General features: G+C 62.7%; 1 protein-coding gene across 8 annotated transcripts in view; it reads left to right on the forward strand.

Annotated features, from left to right (window-relative positions):
• The window catches only part of MAD1L1 (mitotic arrest deficient 1 like 1), a 243,949-nt gene that overhangs the window by 188,369 nt on the left and 27,691 nt on the right, over positions 1-27,889 (forward strand). For all 8 annotated transcript variants that reach the window (XM_061402349.1, XM_061402350.1, XM_061402352.1 and 5 more), the window contains one exon: positions 11,139-11,346. In XM_061402349.1, coding sequence (XP_061258333.1) covers positions 11,139-11,346 — 208 coding nt within the window. The remainder of the gene's footprint in view (positions 1-11,138; positions 11,347-27,889) is intronic.

The following is a 27,889-nucleotide window of genomic DNA, read 5'->3' on the forward strand; positions in this document are numbered from 1 at the left end:
CCTGGCTGCACCCAGGAGCACCGCTGGCCTGACCTTGGGCCTGCTCTCACTCAACACTCACGGGCACTGAGGCGGGTGTGCCGTTCCCCCGAGTGGAGGCAGCTTGGCATGCAGAAGCCGCCTGTCTGCTGCATGGCGGGAGGTGACACTATCACGCCCCCAGCCCCAAGCCGGCTCTACTGCCCCAGCGGAGGTCCAGACCTCCCTGGCCAGCAGCCCCTGTCTGCTCTGAAAGCCTAGGTCATCTGTGTGAGGACCGCAGGGCTGGCCGCATCCTGCCACCCCACCCCTGTCCTGGCCAAGCCAGAGCTCTGTGGTGTTAAGACCAGGCTGCCCTCCAGCCAGCTGCCCTCCCCTGCCCGCAGGGCCATGACCAGCTGTCTGCCGTGGGCCCTGCCTGCCTGTGGTGGGGGGTACCGGGTGGGCAGCTCAGGCATCACGCCTCCTCTGGTCACTGAGCTGAGTGCGGTGACCTGGCCTGACTCCAGGCAGTGTTTCTGGGGCACAGGAACTCCAGGGTACATGTGGTGATGCAGGCAGGGCTCCCCGGAGGTGGGCTCCAGAGGACGCACGTCCAGGTGTGAGCTCCTGATCCGCAGACCGGGGCCCTGGGCAGACGCTTCCCTCCCCAAGTCCCGGTTCCTTCGCTCGGACCCTGAGTGGGGAGCAAATGCCCAGGGCTGCAGGCATCAGGCCAGGTGCACGTGAGGCTCCCGTCCGGCTCCTCTCCCATGTAGCTGCTTGGAGGTGGTGGGTTTGCTCCCCCTGATGTGAGTCTGCGCTGCCCACCCCCACCCCCTGCAAACTCACAGAGCCCGTCTTCACACTTCCTGATGCTTTTCTCACCGTGCACGCTCGGGGGCTTTCCTCCACGGATGCGAGCGCCCTGTTAGTGTTTACACGTGCCACACCTCCGTGTGCTGTGACGCGTTAATCCTGCGGGTTACCAGGAACGTGGTCACGACCTTGCCGTGGCACGTGCCCTTCTGCCCACACCTCTGCCCTGTGTGTGTCAGGAGAGGGCCAGCGGCCGCTGCGTGCGTTCCGACGGCCGCACCATGAGGGTGCCGGCCCCCTGCCCCTGCCGCCAGGCTCCTGGGCTTCCTGGTCCGGTGGGTGAGCGCCGCGTGGTTGGAACTGCCAGTCCCCTTGTGGCACGTGGGTGAGGGTCAGCGTCCTCGCTTCACTTTTCAAATGGCTCCTGGTCCTGCTCCTGGTGGTCTCTTGGAGCCCTTTGTGTGTCAAGGGCATCTCAGGCTGCGACGTTCTCCCGACCGTCATCTGTCTTTCCACTTTGCTGGTGCTGTTTTGTTGTTTTTTTAACCAAGCAGAAGTTTGGGGCTTTTAGACTTATTTTATTACAGATGCGTTTACCACCTTTTCCTTTTTAGCTCCTGGGTTTGTGTTTGTCTTTACCTTTCTCATGTCGAGAGTTCTCTCATGGTTATCTCCTGGTTTTCTGGGGTAGTTTCATTTTTCACGTTTAAATCTGATGGATTTGGGATTTGGTTTGGGTTTTTATGAGGTGGGAGGCATGGCTTTGGGAGGGGCTCCTCCTGGTACGCCTGGACCACTTCCTGAAAGCCTGTCTTTTCCTCACTGGTGTGAGGTCAGCCCCCTCATGCACCCGATGCCCCGGGTCTGATCGAGGCCGGGGCTCGGGTGTCCTGCTGCCCCCAGACTCTTTATCAGGGTTTTCTCTTGTTCACTTTTATGTGAACTTTGGAATCAGTATACCCAGCTCCCCCTCCCCCAGCCAGCTTAGAACTTGCTGGATGTCGTGAACCGAGAGCGTGAGGGTCTAGGGGTTGTGTCTCCTGGGCTCGCCCTCCTCCAGGAGGATGTCGCTGAGACTGTTAGGGTCTGTGTTCTCCGCCCTCCCGCCCCGGGAATAGCTTGCCCAGAGGACAGGCACTGTGTGATTCCACCTGTGGGGTCCCTGGAGGAGTCAGAGTCATAGAAACAGAGAGCAGAGGGGGCGCCGGCGCTGGGGGGCGGAGCCAGAGTTTATGGGGACACGGCCTCAGCTTGGGAAGGCCGTGGGTGGACAGGGGTGACGACTACACAGCGGCTTGGACGTACTTAAACCGAGCAACACGCTTAAAAACGGTTATGGCGGCAAATTTTATCACAGTTCCCAAAAGCTTTTCTTACTGGCTTTGCTGAACATCTTCTGTTCTAACTCAGAGGCCTGGCGGGAGCACAGCCCATGTCCATGGTGAGGGGCATGGGTACAGGGTCGTCCCGCCCTCTTCCCACCCGAGCAGCCAGGCCCTCCCCTTCACCAGCTGGTCCTGCAGATGCCGGCCTGACCGGAGGCGCCCGCCGCCAGCTCCCATGGCTCGAGGCAGATTTAGGGTGCCTGCCTGCGCTTGCTGTCTGTGACGGGGATCTGGCAGCCGAGGCACCTGATTTCCACCACCTGCCCAGCCGAGTGGGGATACGGGCCACTCGGTCAGCGGGCTTGGAGGGCCATCGCTGTGGAGGGGCAGGGGCTGCCGCAGGCGTGTCCTGCCTTCCTTCTCCTCCTCCCCCAGCCTCCCCTGTCCCTCCCCCGAGAGACGCGGCCCCGGGGTGCCCGGGTGTGTGGCCAGTGTCCCGGCCGTGTGCACTGCCCTGACAGGACAGTAGCTCAGGGGGCAGCCTGGCGCGCAGATAGGAGTGTGAGGCCGTGTTAGTCGGGGGGCAGCTTGGCCAGCTTACCCAGCCCACCGGGCGGTTAGCGCCGCACCTCCCCACCCCCGCATCTGCTGCGCCGCAGCCCCGAGTCTCCCTGCAGGGTGGCCTGGGAGGGCAATCAGGGTGGGGGCGCTGGGAGGGCCTGGAGCCCACAGCTGGCCTTGGCTGGAGTGGCCGCCATCCCGCCCTCCCAGCGGGGAGCGAGGTGGGGGCGCTGGGAGGGCCTGGAGCCGCAGCTGGCCTTCGGCCGGAGTGGCCGCCACCCCGCCCTCCCAGCGGGGAGGGTTGTCCTTCGTGGCTGCCCTGCAGGCTGTTTACAAGCCTCTCTCACAGCAGGTCACCTTCTGAAGGGCTCCGCGTGGGGTCGCGGGCGATTGGTGTCCTGTAACTGGCTCCAGCGACCGCCCTGTGTCTGCTGCTTGGAGCTGGGGGTCGGGGCTGTGATCTTGCGCGGGCAGCGCGGGGCCACAGGGGGAGCTCGCGGCATGTGCCGGGGCCTCCGGCCTCTGCAGCCCCCTCTGTCTTCGCTTTTACTGGTCCTCACCTGCCCAGCAAGACCCGGGCAGCCCTTGGCTCTCAGCAGCACAGCTGGAGTCAGAGGTCCTGGGAACTTGTGGAGTCATGCTGCTGGACCCGAAAAAGCCAGGATCTGGCACAGGTTGAGGAGACTGAGGACTGAGCATTTTGGGCCCCCGAGGCCTGGCTCAGACTCAGTGTCCACCCACTGGGTGGGGACCTTGTTGCAGCCACGTGGAAGTGACCTGGTGCCCCTCTCAGGTGGCCCCTGGACACCTGCGTTCTCTGTCCACCCATCCCTCTGCCAGCACCTGGGTGGGGTAGACACAGGGACTCCTTGAGATGGGAGGCAGCGCTCCCCGCCCGTGCACTGCGGCCTTGGGCCAGGCCTTGTGCCCGCTCTGCGTTTCTGGGGGGTCAGATTTGCACTGGTGCTTTCCTGCACTGTCTTCCCGTGACTCAGACAAGGGCACACGGGCCGCATCCAGCAGGTGTGGGAGATGCCTGTCGAGATTAATGCTGGCTTTTGCTCCACAGGCATCTCAGGCACCAACGGCACGCTCAGCAAAGCCGAGTGCGTTTACAGCTGTCTTCACGTCCACTGGTGGGGGCGCAGATGGCAAAGCGTGTGCTTGCGACGTGGGAGACCCGGGTTCAGTCCCTGGGTCAGGAAGATCCCCTGGAGAAGGAAATGGCAACCCACTCCAGTTCTCTTGCCTGGAAGATTCCATGGACTGAGGAGCCTGGTAGGCTACAGTCCATGGGGTCGCACAGTCGGACACGACTGAGCGACTTCACTTTTCACTTTTTCTTTTCACATCCACTGACTTTCTCGTCTTTCCAGACCTGGGAAGGTGAGCAGGGTCCCCATTTTACAGATGAGCAAGTTGAGTCTCAGAGCGGCCTGGTCATCTCAGAACCAGCGCTGGGATGTCCATGTTTCTTGCAACAGGATGCCAGCTGAGCAGCTGAGGGGCTGTGCCGTCTCGCTGGGGGTCTCGTGTGAGCGGAGGGGCTGCTGGCCGCAGAAAGACAGCGGTGGCGCTGACGGGAAGGCCCCTCCCCAGGCTCCACGGCCCCCAAGGGGACTCATCGCAGCCACTGGGCAGCCTGCAAGCTCACCCGTGTGTCCGGGGCCCGCGCGGCACCTCGTGGCCAGTGGCAGATAAACTCCCTGCAGGCTCCCTGGCGCTGGCAGGACTGTCCACAGAGGATGACGTGAGAAGGGCCCTCCACGTGTGCCGGCCTGGTGACGCCGCTCCCGCGGCCCATCCTGTGTGCGGCTACCTGGCAGCCCCAGCTCACACCCGGCCTGGGGCCACTCGGGGCCTGGTGGGCCGGCTCCCAGTACCGCCCCTGGGCTCCAGCGGCCGGTCCCCAGGGCTGGGCAGCGGCGAGCACACGCGAGGGTGTTTTGAGGCCCTCTAGACCCTAACAGCCCCTGGGTGGCGGCCCCACAGCCGGCTTGTTTGTGGGGAGCCTTGGCCACAGGAGGGCGGGTGCCCGGTCCTGAGGGAGCCCTGGGGGGCGGGGCGGGGGGAAACGGAGGGCGTGGGGGCGGGGCCTCGGGGACTGGCTGGTGGGAGGGCGTGGCCTCGGGGAAACGGAGGGTGTGGGGTGGGGCCTGAGGGAACGGAGTGCGTGGGGGGTGGGGCCCCTTGCCTGTGGTGCCCCAGAGCAGGGGCTTGGGAGCACCCGCTTCGCTCGGCCCACGGCAGGAGGCTGGTCCCCAGACGGCAGGTCTTCTCCCTGCCTGCTGCCCTCCTGCCTCCAGCCCAGGCCCTCCGCTCTTCACCCGTGTCGTGACCTGCTCTGTAGCCACAAGGGTCTCGGGTGCTTGGTGCCGGGGGTCTGTAAGGTTTGTAGGATCTGGCCTGCAGTCCCGTGGCCCGCAGCTGAACCGCAGGCTCTCCACCCTCGGCCAGCGTACTGTCTCGAGGCTGGATCTGCCGGGTGTCCCCAGCTTCAGACCTGGGCAGCATCCCATGAGCCCCCAAGCGCCAAAGGAAACCGGCGCACACGGCGTGTCGGACGTAAGGTCGGTGCCCGAGGGACCCACCCAAGGTCACGGAGCTCACGAGCTGCAGGGTGCTGGTCCTGGGCTCATGGAGGCGGGTGTACCGGCAGGCGGGGCCTGGAGGGCTGAGCGCCCCTGTCCTTGAGGTCTGGCTGGCCCTGCCCCTCAGCCTCCGTGGGACCCTGAAGCTCCCCGCCCTTCTCCCTGAGCTGAGCTTCCTGCAGTGGGGAAGGTATTGATTCAGTTTTCAGGCTGGGTGATTCATAAATATGCATGAGGATCAGTGGTTACTTAACTGTGCTTTTTAATTCTCCCGGCGTCCCTGCCTCCTGCCAGCAGGGTCTCTCTTAGCAGGCGCAGCAGGGCCCTCTCCCCGGCCACCGTGGTCCTTCACAACCCACAGGGGCCCTGGGGCCTGTTCACCCCCCCGCCACCCTGGTGTCCCGGGAGCTAGGCTGAGAAGGCCCTTAGAGGTCAAGTTCACTGCCCTCCGCTTCCTCAGATGGAAGCTGAGGCCCTGGAGGACAGACGCCCTGGGCTGCTAGCAGGCAGGGCAGAACCTGACTGCTGACAGCAGTGAGGCAAGTTTGTGGGGCTCAAGACACCAGCTCTAAGGCCTGGACTCAGGGGGCCTGGCCGTTTGTCATAGCTTGCACAGAATCTGAGCGTGAGAAGGAGACCCCTGTGACCTGCGGGCCACAGGAGGGCTGCGGGGCCCTGGGGAGGAGCACTGCTCAGGCCCAGCCCTGCTGCCTGGGCCCGTGGTTGTCAGGCAGGCCCGGTCCTCTGCAGACTTGAGACCCCTCCTGTATCCTGAGAAACTCGTGGTCCCCTGAGGACCCCGACCGGGCTGGAGCTCCTCTGCGGCCTGCCCTGCGCCCACCTGTGGTCATGGACGGGAATGGGCCTCCACTCCTGGGCACGGGGGAGGTTTTTTTTTTTTAAGGGGGAGGTTTTTGTTTGCCAGTAATTGCACCCACACATCAAAGAGAGGCTCAGAACTTTTCCTTTTGAGATTCCCGTCAGCGTCTCAACAGTTTCCTCAGCTGTGAATCAAACAAGGCAACAAATTTTTAGCAGAAGATTACAGCCGTTTCTCCCCTTTCTTCCTCAGAGCTGTCATCTAGTCGCAGATATCAGCAGATTTGTTCACGCCCTCCCATCTGCTTTAGTGGTGCCGGCTCCCGGTGCCCCTCACGGTCACACGGGGCCCCTGTGCCTCCGACCACGCGTGCCCGGGGGGAAGGGTGGCACCCCTGCCCCTGGCTGGCTGTGAGCACCTCCTCTCCCGGGCACCGTGCAGCCCACGTGCAAGGAAGGAGGGATGGAGAGGAGGGGCGGAGAGAGGGAGGGGAGGGCCTCCTTGCTCCGGGAGGGGGTGCAGAGCGGAGCCCAGGTGCACTGAACCCTGATGCCTTCTCGCTCGGCCTGGCCACCTGGTCCTGTGGGCCTTTAACCCGTGGCAGCTTCGTCGGGCCTGTGGAGGAGGCCGACTCGGTAGCAGCTTGTGTGCAGTCCCGCTGGGCCTCAGGGGCCAGTCCTCCCTGGCACCTGGGAATGGTGGCCCCGTGGTCTGTGGTGCTCCTCCATCCCCAGGCAGGTCAGACTCCTGGGGGAGCAGCTGCCGCAGCCCCCCTCCTCTAAGCAGAGTTAATTTCCTTGACTTCTGAGTGCCCTGGGGGAGGTTGCAGGTGAAAGGGCCTGTGGCCGACCTCAGCCCCAAGGTGCTGTCACAGACTTGTCTCGTGTGCCCGGCCCCCCTGGAGGCACCTCGGGAAGCCTCCTTAGAGTCCGGCCGGACCCAGGCGGCACGGGCTTGAGTTGGGTGGGCTAGCCTGCCCCCTGCCAAGCCAGACGCGGAGACCTGCCCTGAGGACCAGCATCTGGACAGTGTGCTGTTCAGGGTGGGGGCCCATGACCAGGAGGTGGTTTGAGAGGAAGCTGGGACAGCCCCGCTCAGGGGCGGCGCTGGAGACCTCTGCCCTGACCTCCTGGGCTGCGGGGGCCCTGGGTCGTGAGGGCGCGAGGAGACCCACAGGTAGGGCCGTGTCCACGCCCGAGGCCCTGGGCCGTGCCAGCCAGGGTCAGCCCCGCTGTGGACCCGCGTCCCCAACCCCTATCCCGGGCCCTGCCACGGCCACGCCCGCCGGCCCAGCACGCGCACCCCGGGGCCCAGCGCCACCCGCCTCCCCGGGCCCACCCGGCCCACACCGCCCACAGGCTGGGCAGGCGTGTGGAGGAGGAGCTGGTGCCGAGCAGGCCCTCGGGGCAGATGGAGCCACCGCACACGTCCCGCTGTCTGTTTTCCCTCTCTTCTTTCATCGCTTTCTTAAAAACAGCTTTATTGAGATATGATTCACACACCACAGGGCTCGCCTGTGTGAAGCGTGCGGTTCGGTGGGTGTCATATTTTTACAGATAGCGAGCAGCCATCACCGCACAAATTCTGAACGTTCCTATTGGCTCAGGAGGAAATCCCGCACACCCTGTGCATCGCCCTGCGCGCCCCACCCCCTCCAGCCTCCAGCAGCTGCTGCTCTGCTCTGCGCCTGGAGCTGTCCTTGCTTGGACACGTCATGCCAGTGGCGTCGTGTGTGTGGTCTTCTGTGACTGGCTTCACCCACTGAGTGCGGTGTTTTCTGTTTCCCCTTTTGCTGCCACGGGGCATGTGAGATCTTAGTTCCCTGACCGGCAGGGGTCGAACCGGCGCCTCCTGTGTGGGGAGCATGGAGCCTTAACCACCGAGCCCCCGGGGAAGTCCCCGGGCAGGGTTTTCAGGGATCGTTCACGTCGCGGCTGCTGTCAGTGCTCCGCTCCTGTTCGTGGCTGCGTCATACTCCATGGTGTGGGTGGGCACGTGGATGGTGCTGATGGTGCTGCTGTGAACATTTGTGTACAAGTTTCTCCGTGGACGTGTGTGTTCACGCCTCTCAGGTGTGTCCCTGGGTGTAAACTCGCTGGATCACATGGTGCTGGTGCTGGTGGTTTACTCGCTCAGTCGTGTCCGACTTTGCAGCCCCGTGGTCAGCAGCCCACCAGGCTCCTCAGTCCACGGGATTGCCCAGGCAAGGACACTGGAGAGGGTTGCCGTTTCCTTCTCCAGGGCATGTTCCCGACCCAGGGGTCAAACCCGTGTCTCCTGCACTGGCAGGCGGGTTCTTTACCACTGAGCCACCTGGGAAGCCCAGATCACGTGGTCACTGTGTCCAGTTGTTTGAGGAACTGTTTTCCGTGGAGGAAGCCCCGTTTTCTGCCCCAGCAGCCCCAGGGCTCGGCTTCTCTGTCCTCACAGAGACTGCCTTTGCCGTTCCAGCTGCCGGGCGGGTGCAGGGATGTTTCCTTCTGGTTCTGATCGCCGTCTCCCTGATCACTAGTGACGTTGGCACCGAGCGTCGTCGTGTGCTGGTTGGCTGTTTGTACATCTTCCTTGGAGAAGGACTGGTTTGGATGCGTTGCCCATTTTCACATGAGTGTGTTTTGTTTTGTTTTGTTTCTGTTGTTACCGAGTTGCAGGAGCTCCTCGTGTGTTCTGGATACAGGTCTCTTACCAGATAAGTGACTTACAAGTACTTCCTCCTGCTCTGGGTGTTGTCTTCCTGCTTCCTTCGTGGTGTGCTTTGAAGCACAGAAGTTTTTCACTTTGATGAAGTCCAGTTTGTCTACATTTTTCTTTTGTTCCTTGTTTTTAGTGTCACGTGGAAGAATCTAAGAGCAAACCCAGGGCTTATGCTTCCTGCCAACATTGGCTCTCATGCTTAGGTTTTTATCTACTTTGAGGTCACTTTCGTACACAGTGTGAGGTGAGGATTCAGTTCGATGCTTCTGCGCGTGGGTGTCCACATGTCCAGCACCTCTTCCTGGCAAGTGGTCCCGCCGGGAGGTGCTGGCCTGCCCCTGACCTGCCGTCAGGCCAGCTGCTCCCCTACCCAGCGCTCACCTGTGCTTCCCGGGACCTCGCATCAGTTCACGGTCGGAGCCGAGCCTGAAGCCGCTCTGTGCTCCCCGTGCAGAGCTTCACAGTCTGCAAGGTGCTTCCTGCCCTCCTTCCTGCCTTCCCTGAAGGCCGACCCGCGGGGACAGACGGTGCGACCAGCGCCGCCTGGCGCATCTGTGCGGACATGGCCTTTGCAGAACATGTCTGTCCTTGCCCTCTCCCTGCACCCTGTGACCCGGCACCCGTGGGGTACGCGGGTCCCCGGGCGCCCACCCCACCCCTGTTGGCCGCGGGGCCTCTGCCTGAGCGTGCAGGGTGGTCGGACTCCGCCCGCCTGGCTGTGTCCCAGGCTGCGAGAATCAGATGAAATAAGATCCCTTCCAGCCTGACAGCCTGTAACTCACTGAAGTTACCCCGTGTCTCTTTGTCGTTTGAGGCTCTTACAAGGTTTTCAGAAACCCATGGGGAGCCGGCCACCAGCACCCCTCCCCCACACCGCCCTCTGCTGGCTCTCCCCTCGCCTGGGGCAGAAAAGAGCTGGTAGCGTCTCCACACGACCCCCCCTCCCTTTTAGGGGCACAGTTAGCAGGTGGCTTGTGAGGCCTGGCCGGCAGTGGCCACACAAGCCTTTGGTGACTTGGAGGGCCGGCGTCCACGCAGCTTGGCTCCCACGCTGGGGCGGCTGCTCTGCGGCATGGCCGTGTTCCCCACCTGCCCCGCCTCCCAGGCGGTGGTGATCTGAGTAAAGGTGCTGTTCCTGCTGCTGCCCCTGGAGGAGGGCGCTGTGGGCAGAGGTCCCAGGCGGAGGTCCAGTTTTCCAAGAGGGAATCTCGGTGTTGGAGTGGAGGAAGACGACCGCTCAGCTGTCCCAGCGGCCCTCACTGGGAGGCTGGAGGGCCTGGCCGGCAGGCCCACAGCCCCTCAGCTAGGGACACAGCGTGTCTCTCTCCCTGCACCTGGGGGAGGGGCCCTCGGGCCCCCTCGCCAAGGCCCAGGCCTTCCCTTGGCGCCTGCCCAGCAGGGCTCCTGCTCGCTAGGGGGGCCCAGGGAGTGACAGCTGGAGACGCGCGGCTCCTGCTTTGACTTCCAGAGCCTCAGAGCCGAGCTTCCCTCCTGGGGCCACTTGGGCCAGACGGTGGGGACAGAACTGAGAGTGGGGTTATTCAGCAGTGGTCTGTTTGCTCCCCGCCTGTGCTCAGCTGTTGGGGTGACTCTTGCTGACCTCACTGCTGCCAGTGAGCCTGACGGGGGTGGGGAGTGAGCTTCAGGGGGTGAGGGGTGTGAGGTTCATGGGGGTGAGGGGTGAGCCTGACAGGGGTAGGGGATGAGCCTGACGGGTGGGGGGTGGGCCTGGCGGGGGTGGGGAGTGAGCCTGACAGGGGTGGGGAGTGAGCTTCAGGGGGTAATGGGTGAGGTTCACGGGGGTGAGGGGTGAGCCTGACGGGTGTGGAGTGGGCCTGACGGGGTTGGGGGCTCCCTGATGCTTGTGCGGGGAAGCTGAGGCCGGGCTGGCCCAGGCCTCATCCAGTGCACGGCCTGGGCGTGTGTGCCAAGCAGCACGCCTGCAGGGATGTGCACACGTCCAGCGTGGACGTTCACGGACCGTCTGCCCCTGGTGACCAGGGCCCAGACCAGCTCTGCCCGCAGCCGTCCCCTCCTGTGCCTGGGGCTGGCGTCGTGTGTCAGTAACAGGAGCCGCGACAGTGAGGCGTGCGGGGACTCCACCCTAATGTCACGGCTTTCTTAAGTGTCTAAATCTTAAAAGCCGGGTCCCAGTGTGAAAGCCTGGGACCGGAGGGTCGCTGCCCCAGGCGGTCGCGGATCGCGTTTGAAGGCACGCACTGGACCCGGTGCTCGGGGGGACACGGATCAGTGCGGGGGGCTCGCGCGCTGCCTCCTGCCAATGCCCCAGAGATGGGAGGTGGGCACCCCGCGGGCTGGGCTGCACTCGCCCGTCGGGGCTCTGACCGCCTGCCTGTGGTCCTCCCGCAGGGTGACTACGACCAGAGCAAGACCAAGGTGCTGCACCTGAGCCAGAACCCGGCCGGCGCGGCGCGGCAGCGGCTCCGCGAGGACCAGCAGCAGCTGCAGGAGGAGTGTGCGCGGCTGCGGGAGCTCGTCCGCGCCCTGGAGGCCGGCGGCCCTGTCCCCGCCCACCTGGAGGCCGCCGCAGGGCTGCCCTCGTCCCGGGAGGTGGCAGGTAGGCCCCGGTCCTTCCATCCATCCCTCCGTCCAGCCCACGCAGGAGCCGGGCCACGGGCCTCTGGGGAATGGGGGCCCCGGCCTGCAGAGTGAGCGCAGCAAGGACCCAAGGGGGCATCTCTCCGACCCGGGAACAAGTTAATACCATTTATCAGCTCGTGTGTGTCTATTAATCACACAGACACCAGCGCTCCAGGAAGCAGGGGCCAGCTCTCACAGTCTAAGTACGTTTCCGGATGCAGTGAGCCCTCTGCAGGCCCTGCGACAGGCGGCGGGGCGGTGGGGGGGTGGGTTGGAGCCGCCTCTTCCAGCACGAGGGTCTCACCCGCTCTGCAGCTCTTAACTCGGGGCCGCAGTCTCTGACCTCGCAGCTTCTCTCTGTCTCCAGGCAGCACAGTGAGCGTGCGCCGGCCTGCTGCACCCGAGGTCCCCAAGGCCGGCTCTCAGGCAGACAGCAGGTCCATCACCGCCTCGCAGGGAGGGCACCGTCTGGGGGCTCCATTTTCCTAAGGGTCACCCAGTCCGGCCTCAGGGGTATTCTGGGGTCTGGGGGGTGCCTGCAGCCTCTCTCTGCCATCAGAGGGTGCCTCCCAGGGGTCATCCAGTCTGGCCCCAGGAGGAGCCTGGGAGCTGGGGGGTGGGGGGGCGCCTGCAGCCTCTCTCCTTTGTCAGAAGCTGCCAGGCACGGCTGCCTGCCCTGGGCCTCAAGCGGCTGGCGGTGGGGCGCTCCCTGGCCCCCCCGGAGCACAGCCCCTGCTCCCGTGTCTGCTGCTGGCTGTGTTCACCCCCCACCCCCGCAATGTCTGCGGGGCGTCCGCGTCGGGAGAACACGGCTGCCGTTTTCCTGACGTTTGCCGCCTGCGTTTCCAAGCAGCCTTTCCCCCGGGAAGCTCTTTCCACTTCCTCCGCCCGTGTCTGCTGTGTCAGGCTTGGAGAGGGAGCACAGGCGTCTCCGTCTGGAGCCGGGCTCTGCCGTTGCCCTGTCCCTGGGATCGTGGACGCAGCCCCTCCAGCCTACAAGCTCCCACTGTCGACCTCGGCGTACAGCCAGCCTTTCTTGAGGCGCCTGGTCAGCAGTCACTGTCCCGTGAGCCCGTGGAGGCGGGAGGCAGGCCCAGTACCGGCCCGCGGGCCTGGAGGCCTCGGTCGGCCGTGGCTGTGACTGGAGCGAGCCTGGCCGTCCTGCAGGGCTGTGCTCCACATGCTCCCCATCCCCAATGTGTCCCAGGCGATCCTGGTCCCACGCCTGTCAGCCCAGGGTCCTCTGTGAGGCGGGGATCCGTGTGCCGCCGGGTTCAGTGGGGACCCCGAAGTGCGGGTATGCCGGGCCCCCCTGAACCCCTGGCTCCCCAGGCCGCACCCCTCCTTCAGCCGCTTTCCTGCGACCGGGCGTGGGGCTGGCGATGCTGACCGTGGGTGTCGTGTGAGGTGCACGCCCTTTCCTGCCCCCACCTGCCTCTCCCGTCTTGTCTTCAGGAGGGTGGCGTTGGCTGCCTGGGTGCCGCCCAGGTGATGCTGGGGCCAAACCACGGCTCAGCCGCCAAGACCGCTCTGAGGGGCTCCCTGTGGCCCAGGATGGGCTTCCCGGCCCCGAGAGCCGGGCGAGGCCTCCCACAGGGTCCTCAGCAGGCGGGCGGCCGAGCGTGGTCTCTGGGCCCAACTCCTGTTCTCTCTCCGGGCTCCTCCAGCCCCGCTTTGCGAGTTGCCCGTGTCCTTGACGAGTTCAGGAGCTGGGAACGCAGACGCGGGCGCTCAAGGTTGCTCTTCATTCTGCACAAGGACTCACACCATCTGACGCGACAGACCGTTTACTCCTCGAGTCTGTCGCTCCTCTGGCGTGCTCAGCTGTGGGGACGCAGCTGCTCGGAGCCTCCTGGGGCACCCAGCACGCGCCCAAGGGCACTGTGGGCGTCCGGGCAGACAGCCAGTTGAACCTGGGCCCCTGCTCTGCCCTGCTCCCTGAGGCCCCACGGACAGCGGGACCACCGCAGAGCTCTGCAGTCGGGACAGCTGGTGGGCGGGTGGTTTAATGGTGAGTCACTTAGGAAGAAGGACTCCAGGCAGCTGTGGTCGTGGCTGGAACCAGGCTAAGTGATGCCACGACCCTCCCCGAAGGCCGGGAATTGGCAGCAAGTGGCGCTGGGGGAGGGGGCATGGCTGCCAAGCTCAGGAGCAGGAAGGATGCTTGCCCGAGGTGTAACCGAGAGGCCCGCCGACCCAGGCCTTCTCCCGGCTCCATGTGCGGGCTGCAGCCTCTCTCCCAGCAAAGTCGGATCAGAGCGCTTCCCCAGGCGCGTGTGGAGATGCAGGTCCCCGGGCCCCAGCTCAGACCTCCTGGGTCAGAATCCCAGGGGCCTCACCCCGCCCCTTTCACCCCCGGAGCCTGATGGCCCCGAGGAGACGTGAAGGCGCTGAACCTGGAGGCCCCTTCAGGCGCTTGGTTACTGCTCAGCGGCCCTTGAGCTGAGTTGACCGGCGGGGAGAGCCCAGTGCTGGCTGTGACCAGGGCCGGCTGACGTGCGGGGAGCAGAGCAAGCAAGTGGGGAAGTGCGCCTGGAGGACACAGGCCGTCGGAGGGCCGGAGGCCTCCCGAAAGCATGTCCTCGGACACAAGGAGGGACTTTGAACAGCAACACACGGACAAGAGACCTCAAAGTGTTCCAAAATGAAAAACAGCGAACTTCTGGAAGTTAAGAATATAAAAGAGTTAAATGATGATCTAAAGAGTGGATTTTTAAGATAAAACTCAGAAAGTCTGAAAAGCAGAGGAACAAGACAGCGAGATGGGAAACAGGAGGAAACAGTGAGGCAAGTCGAGGAGCCAGCAGCCCGTGAGGCCCACGTCTCCGTCCTACCTGCTCCGCGGAGGCCGGGAGGACAGGCCGCACACGCGCCAAGGACCTTTCACAGCACGGCGGGGTGCTGGGCAGAGCCCGTGGTGGCAGAAAGCCCCCCATGCGCTGGAATAGTGGGTCACAGGCCAGGGGTCACCAGACATCCCTTCTCAGCGGCAGCTCGGGCGCTGGGCCCGCGGGCGCTGCTCCAGGTCCCCGGGAGCCGTGAGAACGCCCAGCGCTTCTGTGGTGGCTTCTAAGCTCCCAGAGGACAGATGGTGGGGGCACTGAGTAGCTGAATGGGTGGCCGGCCTGTGCATGGAGTGTGCTGTTAGAGCCTGGCCTCTGTTGCTGTGTTTCTGTCTGGCCAGGCTTCACATGGTCAGCAGAGTCACAGCCCAGCAAATGCCTTCCCGGGCTGTCTGCATCCGCCTCAGCGCCCAGGACTCTGGCAACGGGGCCACGCAGCTGGGCTCTGAGCTGTGACCTGCCTCCAGCCATAGAAATTTCAGTACATGGACGCCCTAACCTCCAGAGTCTCGTCATGGACAGAAGGGCCCTCCCCACCTTCCCCGTGGCCTGCGGGACAGCCCCACACCCCTGATGGACTCATCTGCTGTGTACTCGGCGCTTGGCCTGCAGATGCCCTGGGGGTCGTGTAGGCGGGCGTGGTCTCCACGGTGACACCTGGCAGCCAGGATGGGGGTGACCCAGCAGTAGAGGTGCCCCGGCTCCCTTGTGCCAGGAGCCGCACTGGGGGCCAGGAGGGGCGGTGTGGGGCAGCCGCCCAGCCATGGGTGACCACACCACAATAGGTGGGGGAGCTTGTAGCCAGCTGTTCCTGGACTTCAGCCTTAGGACAGCCCCTGCCAGGAGCATGGCCCTCGATCGGCAGGAGCCTGAACCCCTTCTCCCCTCCCCTGCCGGAGCTGGCTCCCTACCCACCCAGCCTGGGCCAGAGAGATTACTAATTGGTGCTTAATTAGGTAATACATTAATATTAAAATCTAATCTTGTCAGAGCAATGCACAGGAGGTGATCAGATTTGTCCCTGCCTGACTATGCCACCTGGAGAGGGCTGTGCCTGGGCCCCTGCCTGGAGTGCCATTCGCTCTGCCCAGGGAAGAGGCCACCACGGGGAGGTGGCCACAGGCCGGCCAGCAGCAGCCGCGTCGTCTGCTCTGTCTCCTGCCTCTCTGTGCAGACCGAGGCTCACCCCCTTTCCCACTTCAGCCAGTGCCCGCGCCGCAGGGGGAGGACGGGGCTGCCGGGGGGCCCCTGGCCAGAGCCACCGGCCTGGATTAGCACTAGCCGGGACGTCAGTGCTGAGCACAGGGCCCAGGCAGCCATGGGTCACCAGTGAGGGCGCTGAGGCCCCACGTGGCTCGGCCCCGGCACATGGTGATGGACTCAGGGCTACCTGTGGCCACTGGTCTGGCTGCCTGAGGCGTAGAGGTGGGTGTAACCTGGGTCAGAGAGCTGTGCTCAACAGGAGCTGGTCTCAGCACCTAGAGCCTTCGGGGAGCAGGGAGAGCCCAAGCCTGTAACAAGAAGAGCCTTGCCTGCACTTTGCCGCTGGTTGTTCTCAGCTGGAGGGGCCGCCTCTGAACAGCCAGGAAGACTGCAGAGAAGTGGGAAGCGGAGACAAGAGTCATGTCCCTCCCGCTCAGCCCTTCCCCATTCGCCCGCCCCGCCCCGCCCCACCCCGGCAGAACTGCGTTGGCATTGTCACTGGCATCCTTCAACTCCCGGCCTTGCAGCAGGCGGCAGAGAGGCCTGCTGGGGTCTTCAGATGGGGTTAGCAGCACGAGGGTGGATCTGAAAAGCACCGTGGTGGCTTCGGACAGAGCTGACGTGGAACCCGAGCCCACAGAGGGTGGGTCAGGTACCCAGACCATGACCAAACCTGGAAATGAAGGCAGGAAGTAACTGCCGGTTCCTGTGAGCGTTCTTGCGTTTCTTCGGGTGAACACTGGAGTTGGATCACTGGGTCACGGGGTTCGTGCACTGTGAACCTCGAGGCTGGCTGCGGTTCCGCACCCCTGCTGGCCCCACGGGGGCTCCGGGCTCCGCGTCCCACCAGCACTGGGCCCTTCAGTCGTTCCCAGGTGTGCGCAGTGGAGGCCCCCGAGGTGTGACTGGCGCTTCCCTGACGTGTAAAGATGCTGAGCATGATTTGTTTCACGTTAGCCCTTCCTGTATCCCCTTGGGTGGGTGGGAGCTCAAGCTTTTGTCCATTTTTTGTCTTTGGCTTGGGTTTGGGGGTTGCGTTTCCTAGCAGAGTCTTTCGCAGAGCAAACGCCTGTAACTTGGATGTGCTCTAATGGTCAGTTCTTCTCTTTTAGGAGTCAGATCTAGGGACTTCAGCAGACCCAAGTCAGGACCCTTTTTCCTCACGTTTTCTCTCTTAGGTCTTTTAGTTCTGCGTTGAAATCTGTGACCCATTTTGTTAATTTTTCCTGTAATGTGAGATTCAGGTTGAGGTTCTTTTTTTTGTTTGTCTGGGGGGCTTTCTCCTGTAAATGTCCAGATACTCCAGCATCACGTGTTGAGATGGTGTCGTGGCTCCATCAGTCACCTCTGTACGTTGGCCACGTCATCTGACTGATGCCGTGGTCCTATCTCCTCCCGGCCCTCCCGCTTGCTGCCCCGAGTGTCCCTGCAGAGTCTTGGTAGCTGGACGGGAAGGAAGTCTTAAGGTCGGCCGCGTAATCCCTCCCACTTTAAGCTGTTTTTTCAATAGCGTCTGGCAGCCCTGTTTCTGTGGCCTTTCTGTTTAGCTTTAGGATCAGCGTGTCTGTATCTGCAGGAATCCTGGTGAACTTTACACGGGGAATCCACTGGCTCTGTAGATGAGTTTGAGGAGAATCCGTATCGTTACCGTGATGAGCCTTCCCAGTCCAGAACCAGCGTGTCTCTCCGCTGACTCAGGCCTTCTTCGAGCTCGTTCATCAGCCTCTTGTGGCTTTCAGCGCACACACCAGTTGCGTGTTTTGTTAGAAACAGGCTCGTGTGTCTCGTTTTTGTTAATTTCTCGTTATCCTCAGCGCGTGTTTTTCCTTGTCGTGTCCGTTGTTCTGTGCTTGTGTATGAGAAGGAAATGGCAACGCTCTCCAGCGTTCTCGCCCGGGAAACCCCACGGACAGAGGAGCCTGGCGGACTGCAGTCCACGGGGTCAAAAGGAGTGAGTGGGTTGTGACCTGGTCAACAGCGACACAGAGATGTGGCTGATCTTGATGTTGGGCTTGCAGCCCGTGGCTGCGCTAAGGCCAGTCAGCTCTGGGAGGATTTTGATTTTGATTGTCTGCGGTCGTGTCGGCTGTGAGCACGGCCTGTTGCACTTGTTCCTGTGGGCCTGACGCCTCGGGTCGCACGTTCTCTCCCTGTAGCCGCACGGCTGGGACTTGACGACTGTGCCGGGCCGCGGTGGTCAGCGTGGGCACTGGCCCTACTCCCGGTCCAGGGGGCGCGGGGTCAGCTCTGGGCTCTTTGCAGATGCCCTTGCCCGTTCCTGTCTAGTCTGAGTCTGCCGAGAGCGTTGGTCACGTTAGGTGTTGAGTTTTTTCAAATGCTTTTCTGCATCACTTATAGGCTCATCTGGTTTTTCTTCCATAGGCCGTCAGTGTGGTGGGTTATCGTGAAAGTGTTTACTAATATGTTGAACCAGCCTTGCATTCCAGGTAAATCGCCCTTGTCTGCGGTATATTTTCTTTCCGCACGTTGCTGAGTTCAGCTTGCTGTTTCGTCAGTAGTTCTGGCGTCTCTGCTCGTCTTGGTCTGAGCTTCTCCTGTTCTATTGTTGTCTGAAAGTCATGCACAACTTTTCCTCTCTGCAGATGATGTGTTTGTCTACACAGATGAGCCCAAGAAGTTTTTTGTTTTTTTTTTTAAGAATGCAGTGAGTTCATCATTGATTTTTGTGTGTTGCTCTTATATCCGTGCTCAGTCGCTCAGTCGTGTCCCACTCTTTGTGACCCTTGGGACCATAGCCTGCCAGGCTCCTCTGTCCATGGGCTTCTCCAGGGAGAATACTGGAGAGGGTTGTCCTGCCCTCCTCCAGGGGATCTTCCCGACCTGGGGGTCGAACCCAAACCCACATCTCTTTCGTCTCCTCCATTGGCAGGTAGGTTCTTGACCTAATATTAGTGCTATCCGGGAATCCCATTATACCCTGCAACCTTGCTGAATTCACTTACATGATTTGTGTGTATAATGCGAATATGACATCTGTGAGCAGTTAGGGAAGCTGAAATCTAAGACATTATACCATCCCTGCTCACTCTCCCAAAATGAAATTTCTGAGTATAATTCTAACAAGGCACATAAAAGGTCTGTGTGCTGAAAACGGCCGCGCATTGAGCAGGGAGTCAGGGGGCTTCTAATAAAGGAAGAGGCAGACTGCATTCAGGCGCGAAAGACTCCATCAGGAAGCTGTCCCTGCGGCCCAGGCTGGCCCCAAGCCACGGTTACCGTGGGAGGTCAGCTCTGCACCTGTGGCTTCTTCCCCCATCTGCCTGCGTGGGCGCGTCTCTTGGCTGGCGGTTGGCTGTTCCCTCCTTGTAGGTCGGCGCCTTCGTGAAGGGCCGGTGGGTTTCCTTCCTTCCTCTTTCCCAGACCTGGAACTTGTGAACCTGTGGCCCGAATCCAGTGAGGATAACTCATGGTCACCAGAGCTGTTAAAAACCACGCATACGACCTTGAACTGGTGAGCGGACAGACCCTCTGGTGCAGCCGCTGCCCTGCCACTTAGCATGGAGACAGCCGACGACCAGCGTCCGGGGCTCCTTAAAGGCTCAGGGGCCACGTGCAGGAGAGGCTTCAAGGTCCCCAGGGTGCCAGGCCCTCTGGTGGGCGAGCCGGGAGGGTTTGGCAGCAAGTCAGAGGCAGAGCACAGGACACAGTGCAGGGCCCGCAGACGCCTACGCCCGGCTAGACCCTGCGGGCGCGCGCCCAGAGGGTTGACCACTGCACGCTTGAGACTTTCTAATAGAAATGGCATCTCACGTCATTACTGATAAGGAGACATTTTTTACTTCCTCTTTTCTGAATGGTCTTATCACAACCAGAGCTCCTTTATCTCTTCTACTCAGTTTGTACAGAAGTTTAACTTCTTGTTTTTCTTTATGATTATTTTGTATAGAAAGTGTGTTAACTTATTTTGGAGTTTCATCAGTCTATTCCATTTAAGCTTAGAAAGTTCTTTATTGACTTGATAAATTCTATTTTCTTCTGTGACTTTTTGGCTTGTATTTTATATTTAAAGATGTAATCTGCCTGGAACGTATTTTGGGATGTGGCATAAGGTGAAGGCCTCAGTTGATCTTTTTCCTGATCACAGACGGCTGCCTGGGTGCCGTCCATCAGATAATCGTTCCTTGCCCTGTAGGTTTATAATGTGTCTTTATTTTTCTTTGTCTTTATTACATGGATTCTGGGAGTTTATTTCATTTTTCTGTTCCACATCTTTAGTAATTATAACAGAAAGTATGTTTGCATATCTGCTGTAGAGCACAGCTTTTCCCTTTTCTTTGCTTTCATTTAGATTTCCTTAGCAAGTTTATTATTCTAAATGAATTTCAGAAATGTTTTGTCAAGTTCAAGAAAAAGCCGTTGAGGTTTTGGTTTTTATTGACACTGCTTTAAAGATATAAATTAGTTTGGTGGGCGAGTTTTCAGCTTCGTTGCGTCCCGTGTCTCTGGACGGGTGGGGGATCGCCAGGCCTGTGGGACCGAGGGGCCAGGCCGGGGCGCCCCTGGTTGCTTGGAGGCCCTCCGCAGGCACAGGTCCCGGGACGTGTGTCTCTACTCCCGCCCCACTCCTAGCTGCCGTCTGCTGCCGGGCCATGTCGGGAAACGGGGGTCCGGGCCACCTTCCTCCGCTGGGGGCCCGTGCGTCTCCCTGCCCCAGCCCCAGGCCCCAAGCCTGCCTGCTTCTCCTCCCATTCCTGCGGTTCTCCCGGGGTCACTTCTGCTAGAAAAACAGAAACAGCTTGAGAACCGTTTGTCCGGTAGCTCCCCCAACACACTCACAGCAGGTGACCTATGGCTCCAGTGAGGCGTCTACTTTGGAGGCAGGACCCAAGCCCCAGAGAAGAGCCGGAAGCCAAGGGTGGGAGTGGAGGGAGAGGGCGAGGGGTTGGGGTCCTGCCCCCCCACCTCCTGGCAGGGCGCGCGCCTTCTCAGGGACACGGGCCCTCGAGCCAGGGGCCTGGAGGCGTGGGGAGCTCACCGTGCTTGCTGACGGGGTCAGGCAGGGCCCCTGGGCCTGAGGGTGGGCATTGCTGCCCTGGCCGCTGCCCAGAGCTGCTAGGCGGTGGTTACCGCCTCCAGCATGGCTTCTCCAGAGCCGAAGAGGAGCCCTGCAGGAGCCTGGACGTCAGCAGAGCCCCTGAGCCCAGGCGCACCCGGAGGGGGCGGCGCCAGGTTAGCCCGCTGCGGGGCACAGGGAGCCCCCCTCGTCGGCCCCCTGAGGGGTGCAGAGAGCCGCCCTCATTGGCCCGCTGGAAGGCACAGAGAGGCCCCCTGTGGGCCCGCTGGGGGGCGTGGGGAGCCGCCCTCGTCGGCCGCTCCCAGGCAGGCTGGTGCGGAAAGCGGTGGCGCTTTAATCACTGTGTCCCAGGCTGCTCTCTCTGTGCTGTTTGTTTGTTCTTGGTGTCAGGTAATAAAGGGCAACACCATCAATTAGGTGTTTAATTGGAGTTGTAAGGAAGTCGTGTAATTTAATCTCCAGGTTTGCAGGCAGACAGGCCGAGGGAGGGGCGTGTGAGCCCCCGCTGCGGTGGCTGCGGCCCCTCTGCCTCCTGCTGCCCACGAGCAAGTCCCTGGTGGCCCTGCCCTGTCCCCGGCCACAGGCAGACCTGATGCCGTCCAGGGGCCAGACCCCGGCATCGTCAGCAGCCCAGCGTCCCCACCCAGCACCCACCCAGCCCTGTTCTCCACGTTGGAAACAGCACCAGCAGCCAGGCGAGGCAGCCTGCTCAAAACATGGGCAGCGGGGACGTTCCTGGGCAATCAGGCTGTCTGGGCAGGAGCGGCCCTGGAGGGCGTGTGTCTGCAGCGTCTGTGGGGTCCCCACGTCCCCCTCTCCCCAGCTCGCGGATCTTGATGGGATTCCTCCGTGAGCTGTTTCCTGGGCATCACAGGATTAGCGGGGTCAGAACTGACCTCTCCAGGCTACAGCGAGAGTCCCCAAACCCGTGAGAACGACCCATGCCCCTCACTGCCGTCACCGAATGCTGGCAGGCAACGGGAATTCCGTCCGTGGCTGGTGGGGCACAAGATGGCGCAGCCAGTCTGGAAGCCAGTTTGGTGTTTTCTTACGAAGCGACCATATGACCCAGCCACCACACCCCTCAGCATTCACCTGGAGGAGCAGGACACATGTATGTCCACACGAAAACCCGTGAGTGCCACAGCCTGGAGGCAGGCGAGAAGGCCTTCCGGAGGCGAACAGGGCGCAGACCACGCTCCGTCCAGACAGTGGAGCATCATCCGGCACTGAGAACAAATGAGCCGCCAATTCACAAGAAAGACATGGAGGAAACTTCCATGCCCATGACTGAGCGCAAGGAGCCGGTCGGGAAAGACGACAGACCATGTGACTGGCGGCACGACGGTCTGGGGAGGGCGGAGCGGTGGAGACGGGAGGATGAGGGGCGTTGGGGGGCGAGGTGGAGCCCAGGGAGCGTTCAGGGCGAGGACGCTGTCCTCTGCAGCACTGGGAGGCTGCATGTTCGCCGTTACACGTTCGTGCAGACCCACAGGCGGCACGGCCCCCAAGTGAGCGGTGCGGCAGCAGTGGCCCGTGGGGCTCGTGGCTTCTAGGTGGGCTCGTGAACGAGCGCCCTCCCTGGAGGGTGTGTTGATGCTGCGGGGCTGGTGTGGCTTGGTTTGGAGGCAGTCTTTGTCACCTCCAGTCAGTTCTGCTATGAACCTAACGCTCTTGATAGTCTTTGGAAAGAACGCCTAGTCACCCAGTCGTCTCCTGTTCTACATGAGCAGGTGTTTCCAGTAAACACTGGGTATTGTGCAGCAGTCCCGATAATCTGGCTCCGGGACGTCAGGACCCCCAAAGGGTTTCACTCCCGCTTGCCATCAGTGTTCGCGCCCCCCACAGCCCCGTCGGCCTCTGGCTCTGTCGGTGGGTCCCCTCTGGAGGCTCGCAGGAAGGGGGTCCCCCAGCCCATGGGCGTCTATATGACGTAATAGGGTTGGCATCTCATCTCTGTCTCGAGTGACCCCCTCTGCACATGCTCCATGGCGGGCTCCCCGTCAGCTGGCGCCCACGGGCTGTTCGCACGCCCTGGCTGCTGTGAACATCTGAGTCCAGGCCTGCATGTGGACTAAGGTTTGCATTCCCCTCGGCGGAAGTGGGGTTGCCAGGCTCTGCAATAGTTTATGTCTAAGAGTCGGCCAGAGGGCCTCCCCGGCGGCAGCGCGGTTCCCGTTCTTTCCCCACGTGGCCGTCCTCCCACTCAGCGCCCTGTGGCCTCACAGCTGGGCTCTGGGCCCTCGCTGAGCTGTAGCCGCCAGGGCCGCGTTCCTCGGGGGGCTCCAGGGAGGGTGCTCTTCTGCCGCTGCTGGGTGCCCCACAGCAGGCGCTCCAAAAGCTCTGCCACCTTGGGGGAGCCCCAGAGGACCTCCCTCCCTGCCCTCGTTGGGTGGATCATGTGGTGCTGGCGCTGCAGCTGTTCGTAGTCGGGGACCTCTCTAGAGGTGGGGGCTGGGCGGAGGTTGGGGGAGAAGGCTTTCCCGTGGCCGGGCGGGGGGTGGGCATCAGTGGCATCTTCTGGACCCTGCGGGGGGAGGGGGAAGCCACATGCATCACGTCTGGACCCTGCGGGGGGAGGGGGAAGCCACGTGCATCACGTCTGGACCCTGCGGGGGGAGGGGGAAGCCACGTGCGTCACGTCTGGACTCTGCGGGGGGAGGGGGAAGCCACGTGCGTCACGTCTGGACCCTGTGGGGGAGGGGAAGCCACGTGCGTCATGTCTGGACTCTGCGGGGGAGCCACGTGCTGTCACGTCGTTGGTGGTCAGCCCAAGCCCCACACCCTGGGCCAGGAGCAGAGTTCATGCAGCCTAGATTCTGGTCCTGACGGCCGCCAACTGCCGTGTGTCCTCGGGCCACTCCCTTGGCCCCTCTGAGCCTCCTCCTCCATCCCGGGCAGAGGCTGTCCCTGAGCTGGCACCACCTGCTGCGCTGGGCGCTTGTGACCTCTGACCAGGGCCCTGTGTGCTGGGACCCCAGGGCCGTCCAGGCCAAGAGGGGCTGCAGGACCACCAGACCGTCCCCTTCCCCTCCGCCGGCAGGCGTGTGCATCAGGCTCGCTCCTCCTCACAGGCGGAGCCAGGACGCTCTCCGTGTGGTCACCCCCAGGCTGGAGCCCATCTTCCCGGTGCTCTCCCAGGCCCGGCTCCACTGGGAAGCCTGTGTCCTGGCCCCACAGGCCCCGCGGGCTGCCCCCACCCCGTCTGCTGCTTCCCGAGTCTGCAGCCAGCTGGTTCCGAGGGTCTCTGCTCCCGTCCCGTCTGAGGGGGTCCCTGCAGTTTGGCCATGAGGCCTCGCTGGAGCCGTCAACAGCTTTAATAAACTGCCTTGTCTCCAAAGGAGAAAGAGAGAGACAATTTAAACTCCCGTCTCGCCCAAAGCAGACAGATTGACTCGCGAACAACTCAGTCAATAAAAGATGAGCTCTGGAAGCCTTTTGTCTCTGAGAGGGAGCTCGCCTTCCGGGGAGTTCATGTTCTGCGAGCCCACCGCCAGGAGTTAATAATACATGCAGCGTGGGGTGGACAGAGCCAGAGCCTCCTGGAAGCGCCCCCAGCTCGGGACAGTGCCTGCCGGCTAGCAGCTCACAGCCACCGCCCCGGGCTCCTCCCCACCCAAACCAGCAGGCCAGGGCCCCCTCGTCCTCTGCTCCCCGGAGTCTCCTCTGGGGGGTAGCCTGCAGGGCGTGTGTGGAAGCCACTGGAAACCCGTGTCAGCCAGCGGTGTGCTCACGCTCCGTCTCGGGGGTCGAAGGCGCTTGTCCTCCAGGTGGTCTCTGGCCCTGGCGTGTGTGTGAGTGTGTGCAGAAGAGCGTGCACGTGTGTGTGTGCGTGCGTGCGTGTGTCCGCACGAGTGTATCTCCAGGCGCTTTGCTTGTGACTGCCGGAGCCCGTTTCCCTGTCCGTGAGGTAGGGGTGTGCATGGGGATGCTTCCAAAGCTTGAGACCAGCCGGTGCGTGCGGAGGGAGCCTCAGCTGGCTGGGCGAGTGGCAGTCACGAGCTGTGCACCCCTCGTGACCCAGATCCCCCCTGTGGGGGCTTTAGGTGGGAGATGTGAGTGGTCGGCAACCAAGCAGGTGAATAAGTCATCAGAGGGCGGCGAGTTTCACAAGGGGAGCCCCACCAAACATGGGGCCCCCAGAGGCCGTGCTAGGGCCTCAGCAAGGGGCCAGCCTTGTGCTGAGGCAACCCGGACGCAGGGCGGTCCTCACCGCAGGGCTGGCTCTGCCGGGGGCATCTGGGGGCCCACTCGGCTCCCCTGCTCTCTGTCTGGGTGGCACTGAGCAGGGCACTGGCCTCTGGGCCTGACCCCATGTCTACCCCACCCAGGGCTGTGTGCGTCCGGAGGGCACGCTGTGGCCGTCAGCACTTGGCGCGGCTCTGGCCGGGGGACAGGCCACCCCCCTGGGCCCCCGCTGCCACGTCTCGGCAGTGGGGGAGGCTGGCTTCCCGGGAGTGTGGTATTGCACCCGTGCCCGCCTGTCACCCTGGGACTCTCCCACCCCGTAATCTGGTGGGCTGTAATTGCTGGTGTCTTTTCAGATCATTTTTGTGCAAGGTGACAAGCTGCTTGCCGAGTGAGCAGTTAACCACACAGCGAGGCCCATTTGAAAGCCGGCACTGCGCTCACCAGGGCGGGCGTCTGCCAGGCAGCCTGGCGGTGGGCACGCGTGCTGCTCATCTGCATGTAATTCCAGGGCTGCGTCTCCTCTCTCGCATGAAACGTGCAATTTCCGGCCCCACAGGGGGCCCGGACTCATGGCGGAGAGACTGTTCGGGGCCCTCTGGCGGCAGGAGGCTCCGGCCAGCGAGTCTGGGTCCTGGCCCCTTGTCGCTGAAGCCAGCAGCAGGGATGGTATGCCTGGCGTGCCTTTCCTGGAAAGGTGTCCGGCCTGGGCGCTGTGTCGGGAGGGGAGCGCGGGAGTGCGGAGCTGCCAGGCTGGCCGCGAGCCCCTCAGCACCTGCGGACCACGCGGGCTTCTCTGCCGTCTCCCCTCCTCTCCTCCCCCAGCAGGAGGCTCTGCCGTGTCGGGGGGCAGGCCTTGCTCCGCTGTGACGGAGCCCACTCGTGGAGCTCAGTGCCCACAGACACCCCACCATCTCCCCGCTCCAGGTGGCCCGCGGGGCCAGGGCACTCACCCAGTCCTAGCCCTGCAGCGCCGGCTCCCGCGGTGGCTAATAAAATGGCGTTAATATTTGATGCCTAATTATTAAATATTTAAAAATGTAAAGCTGAAGTAGTTTAGGCGTTCCCAGACATGAATAACTCAGCCCTGGCAGCGGCCCCACGCGGGGCCTGAGCAGAGCCAGTGGCGCTCACAGCCTGTGGGGGCCCGAGGCCGAGCGTCCAGAGGCCGCGGGGAACCCTGCTTCCCAGGCGGACCAGCCTCCATCTGAGCCGCCAGCCAGGGCAGTCGGGAGAGCCAGCCCGCCCGTGTCCCCAGCCTTGGCCTCCCCATCGCAGAGCCGGCCATGCTCCCCGCCTCCTGTGGATGCGCCGAGACCACAGAGGCTGCTCCTGGTGAGAGGTGCGGAGCTGGGCGGCTGTCACTCCTGCTGTGGCTGCCCGTTCTGTGCCCGGGGGACAGGCTGTGTGTGAGCGTGGGAGCTGGTAGTCCCAGCTCTTGGAAAAGCAGACAGTGCCCCCCCAGCCCACATCCTGCCCCCCGCCACCCCCACTGCCGGGCAGTCCCGAAGGCCTTCCTCTTGCTGTCTCTCGGGTATGCTGGGAGTGGGCCCTTTTGCACAGAGAGATGCTCTTTCTAATGATGAAGAATTCAACCTTTTGTTGCTTTTATAAAGCCTGAAGATCTCAGCATTACCTTTTTTTATTCACTTTTCAGAAAGAAAAATGATTCTGTCCTGAGCCCCCAAAGGACAATTTCAGAAGCTGCTTCCAAGTCCTAAACAGCATCGCTGCAGGGGCCCACCCTGCACCGCAGCCCGCAGGGGCCTGTCCCCGGCCAGCTCGGGGCCTCCCCGCTGTGGCAGCCACCCGCCCAGGGGTCCGTTCACGGAGTCAGGGTGGGAGGCCGCTGGGGGGCTGGTCTCAGCACCAGCCACCCTTGGTGCCGTCAGCGCCCCCTCCCATCCGGAGCGCCCAGCCGCCCAGGGCTTTAACCACCATTGTCTCAGGGACAGAAGCCCTTTGGGAGTGCCTGTGGTCGCCTCACGCTGCCATGATGGCTGTGGGCGGCGTCCTGGGAAGGGCATGAGTGGCCCTCTGAGAAGGGCGTGGGCCATACCGTGACTGTGGCCTGGGCATCCTGGCAAGGGCGTGGGCCATCCCGTGACTGGCTGCGTTCCTCACAGTTGAAACACGTGGCGTCCTGTGGGGACACACGAATCTCACCCGCTCCGGGGCTCCTCTTGCTTCTCTGTCCTCTGCTGGCCTCACACTCCCCCAGTCCCGGGCCCTGCACGCTTCCTGGCGCTTAGACCACAGCCCGTCATGGCGGGCTGGCCTCCCTGGGCGGCGTTCCCTGCTGTCAGCTCCCTGCCCCGCCGTCCACGCTCCCCTTCCCCTGCTGGTCCCATCCCGCTGCGTGTCCAGGGGCTGTGGACGGCAGGGCAGGGTTTCTTGGAGACCATCGTCTGCCCTCAGGCTCCAGGCAGGAGCCAGTTTCCATACAGCTTTGCAGCCCCCTCTTCAGGTCGGTGGTCAGTCCTGCCTGTGGCCCTGGGACTTGGAGCTCGTGTGGATCCGGCTCCTGCTCCCTGCAGGATGTGGCGTGTTCTGCGCCCGTCTGGCCCGGGAGGCGTGACCTCTGCTTCCGGGGGCATCTGTGCGATCTCCCTGACATCCTCTCCTGCCCGCCTTCTGCAGACTCTCTGTGAAGTTGCCACCAGCTCGGTGCCGGGCCCCCAGGGTCGCTGGTTGCATCCTGTCTCTGCTCTTTTCTGCTTGTCTGGCGTGTCTCTGGGAGGCGTCCTCTGCTGTCTGAGCTCCTCCCTGCCGTCCACGGGAGCCTGGCCCCGCCGTGGGGCGGCCTCTGATGAGGCCTGTCTCGTTGCTGGTCTCTGTCTGTCCAGGTTGCTTTATTCTCGTCTTATGTTAGAAGCTCCTGTGCGTCCAGTGACCCCGGGTGTGCTTCTGTGGATGCTTCCTCTGGGTGGAGTGGGTAGGAGGCTGGCCGGGGCCTCCCTCTGGGGCTCCTCTGCCGGACACCAGTGTGGCCCCCATCCCCTTTCCAGAAGGGCCACTGCCCAGCTGCTGGGGTTGGGGGGCTCAACAGGGAGCTCAGCTGCCAGGCCCCCTCACTCTCCCCCGACCAGACACAGAGAGACCTCCTTACTGCCCCCACGACTGAGAGAGAGACCCCCTCACTCCCCCACGACCAGAGACCCCCTCACCCCCATGACCAGAGAGAGACCTCCTCACTCCTCCCATGACTAAAGAGAGACCCCCTCACTCCCCTACAACCAGAGACCCCCTCA

The sequence above is a fragment of the Bos javanicus genome, chromosome 25, assembly GCF_032452875.1.
Source record: "Bos javanicus breed banteng chromosome 25, ARS-OSU_banteng_1.0, whole genome shotgun sequence".
Lineage (NCBI taxonomy): Eukaryota > Metazoa > Chordata > Mammalia > Artiodactyla > Bovidae > Bos > Bos javanicus.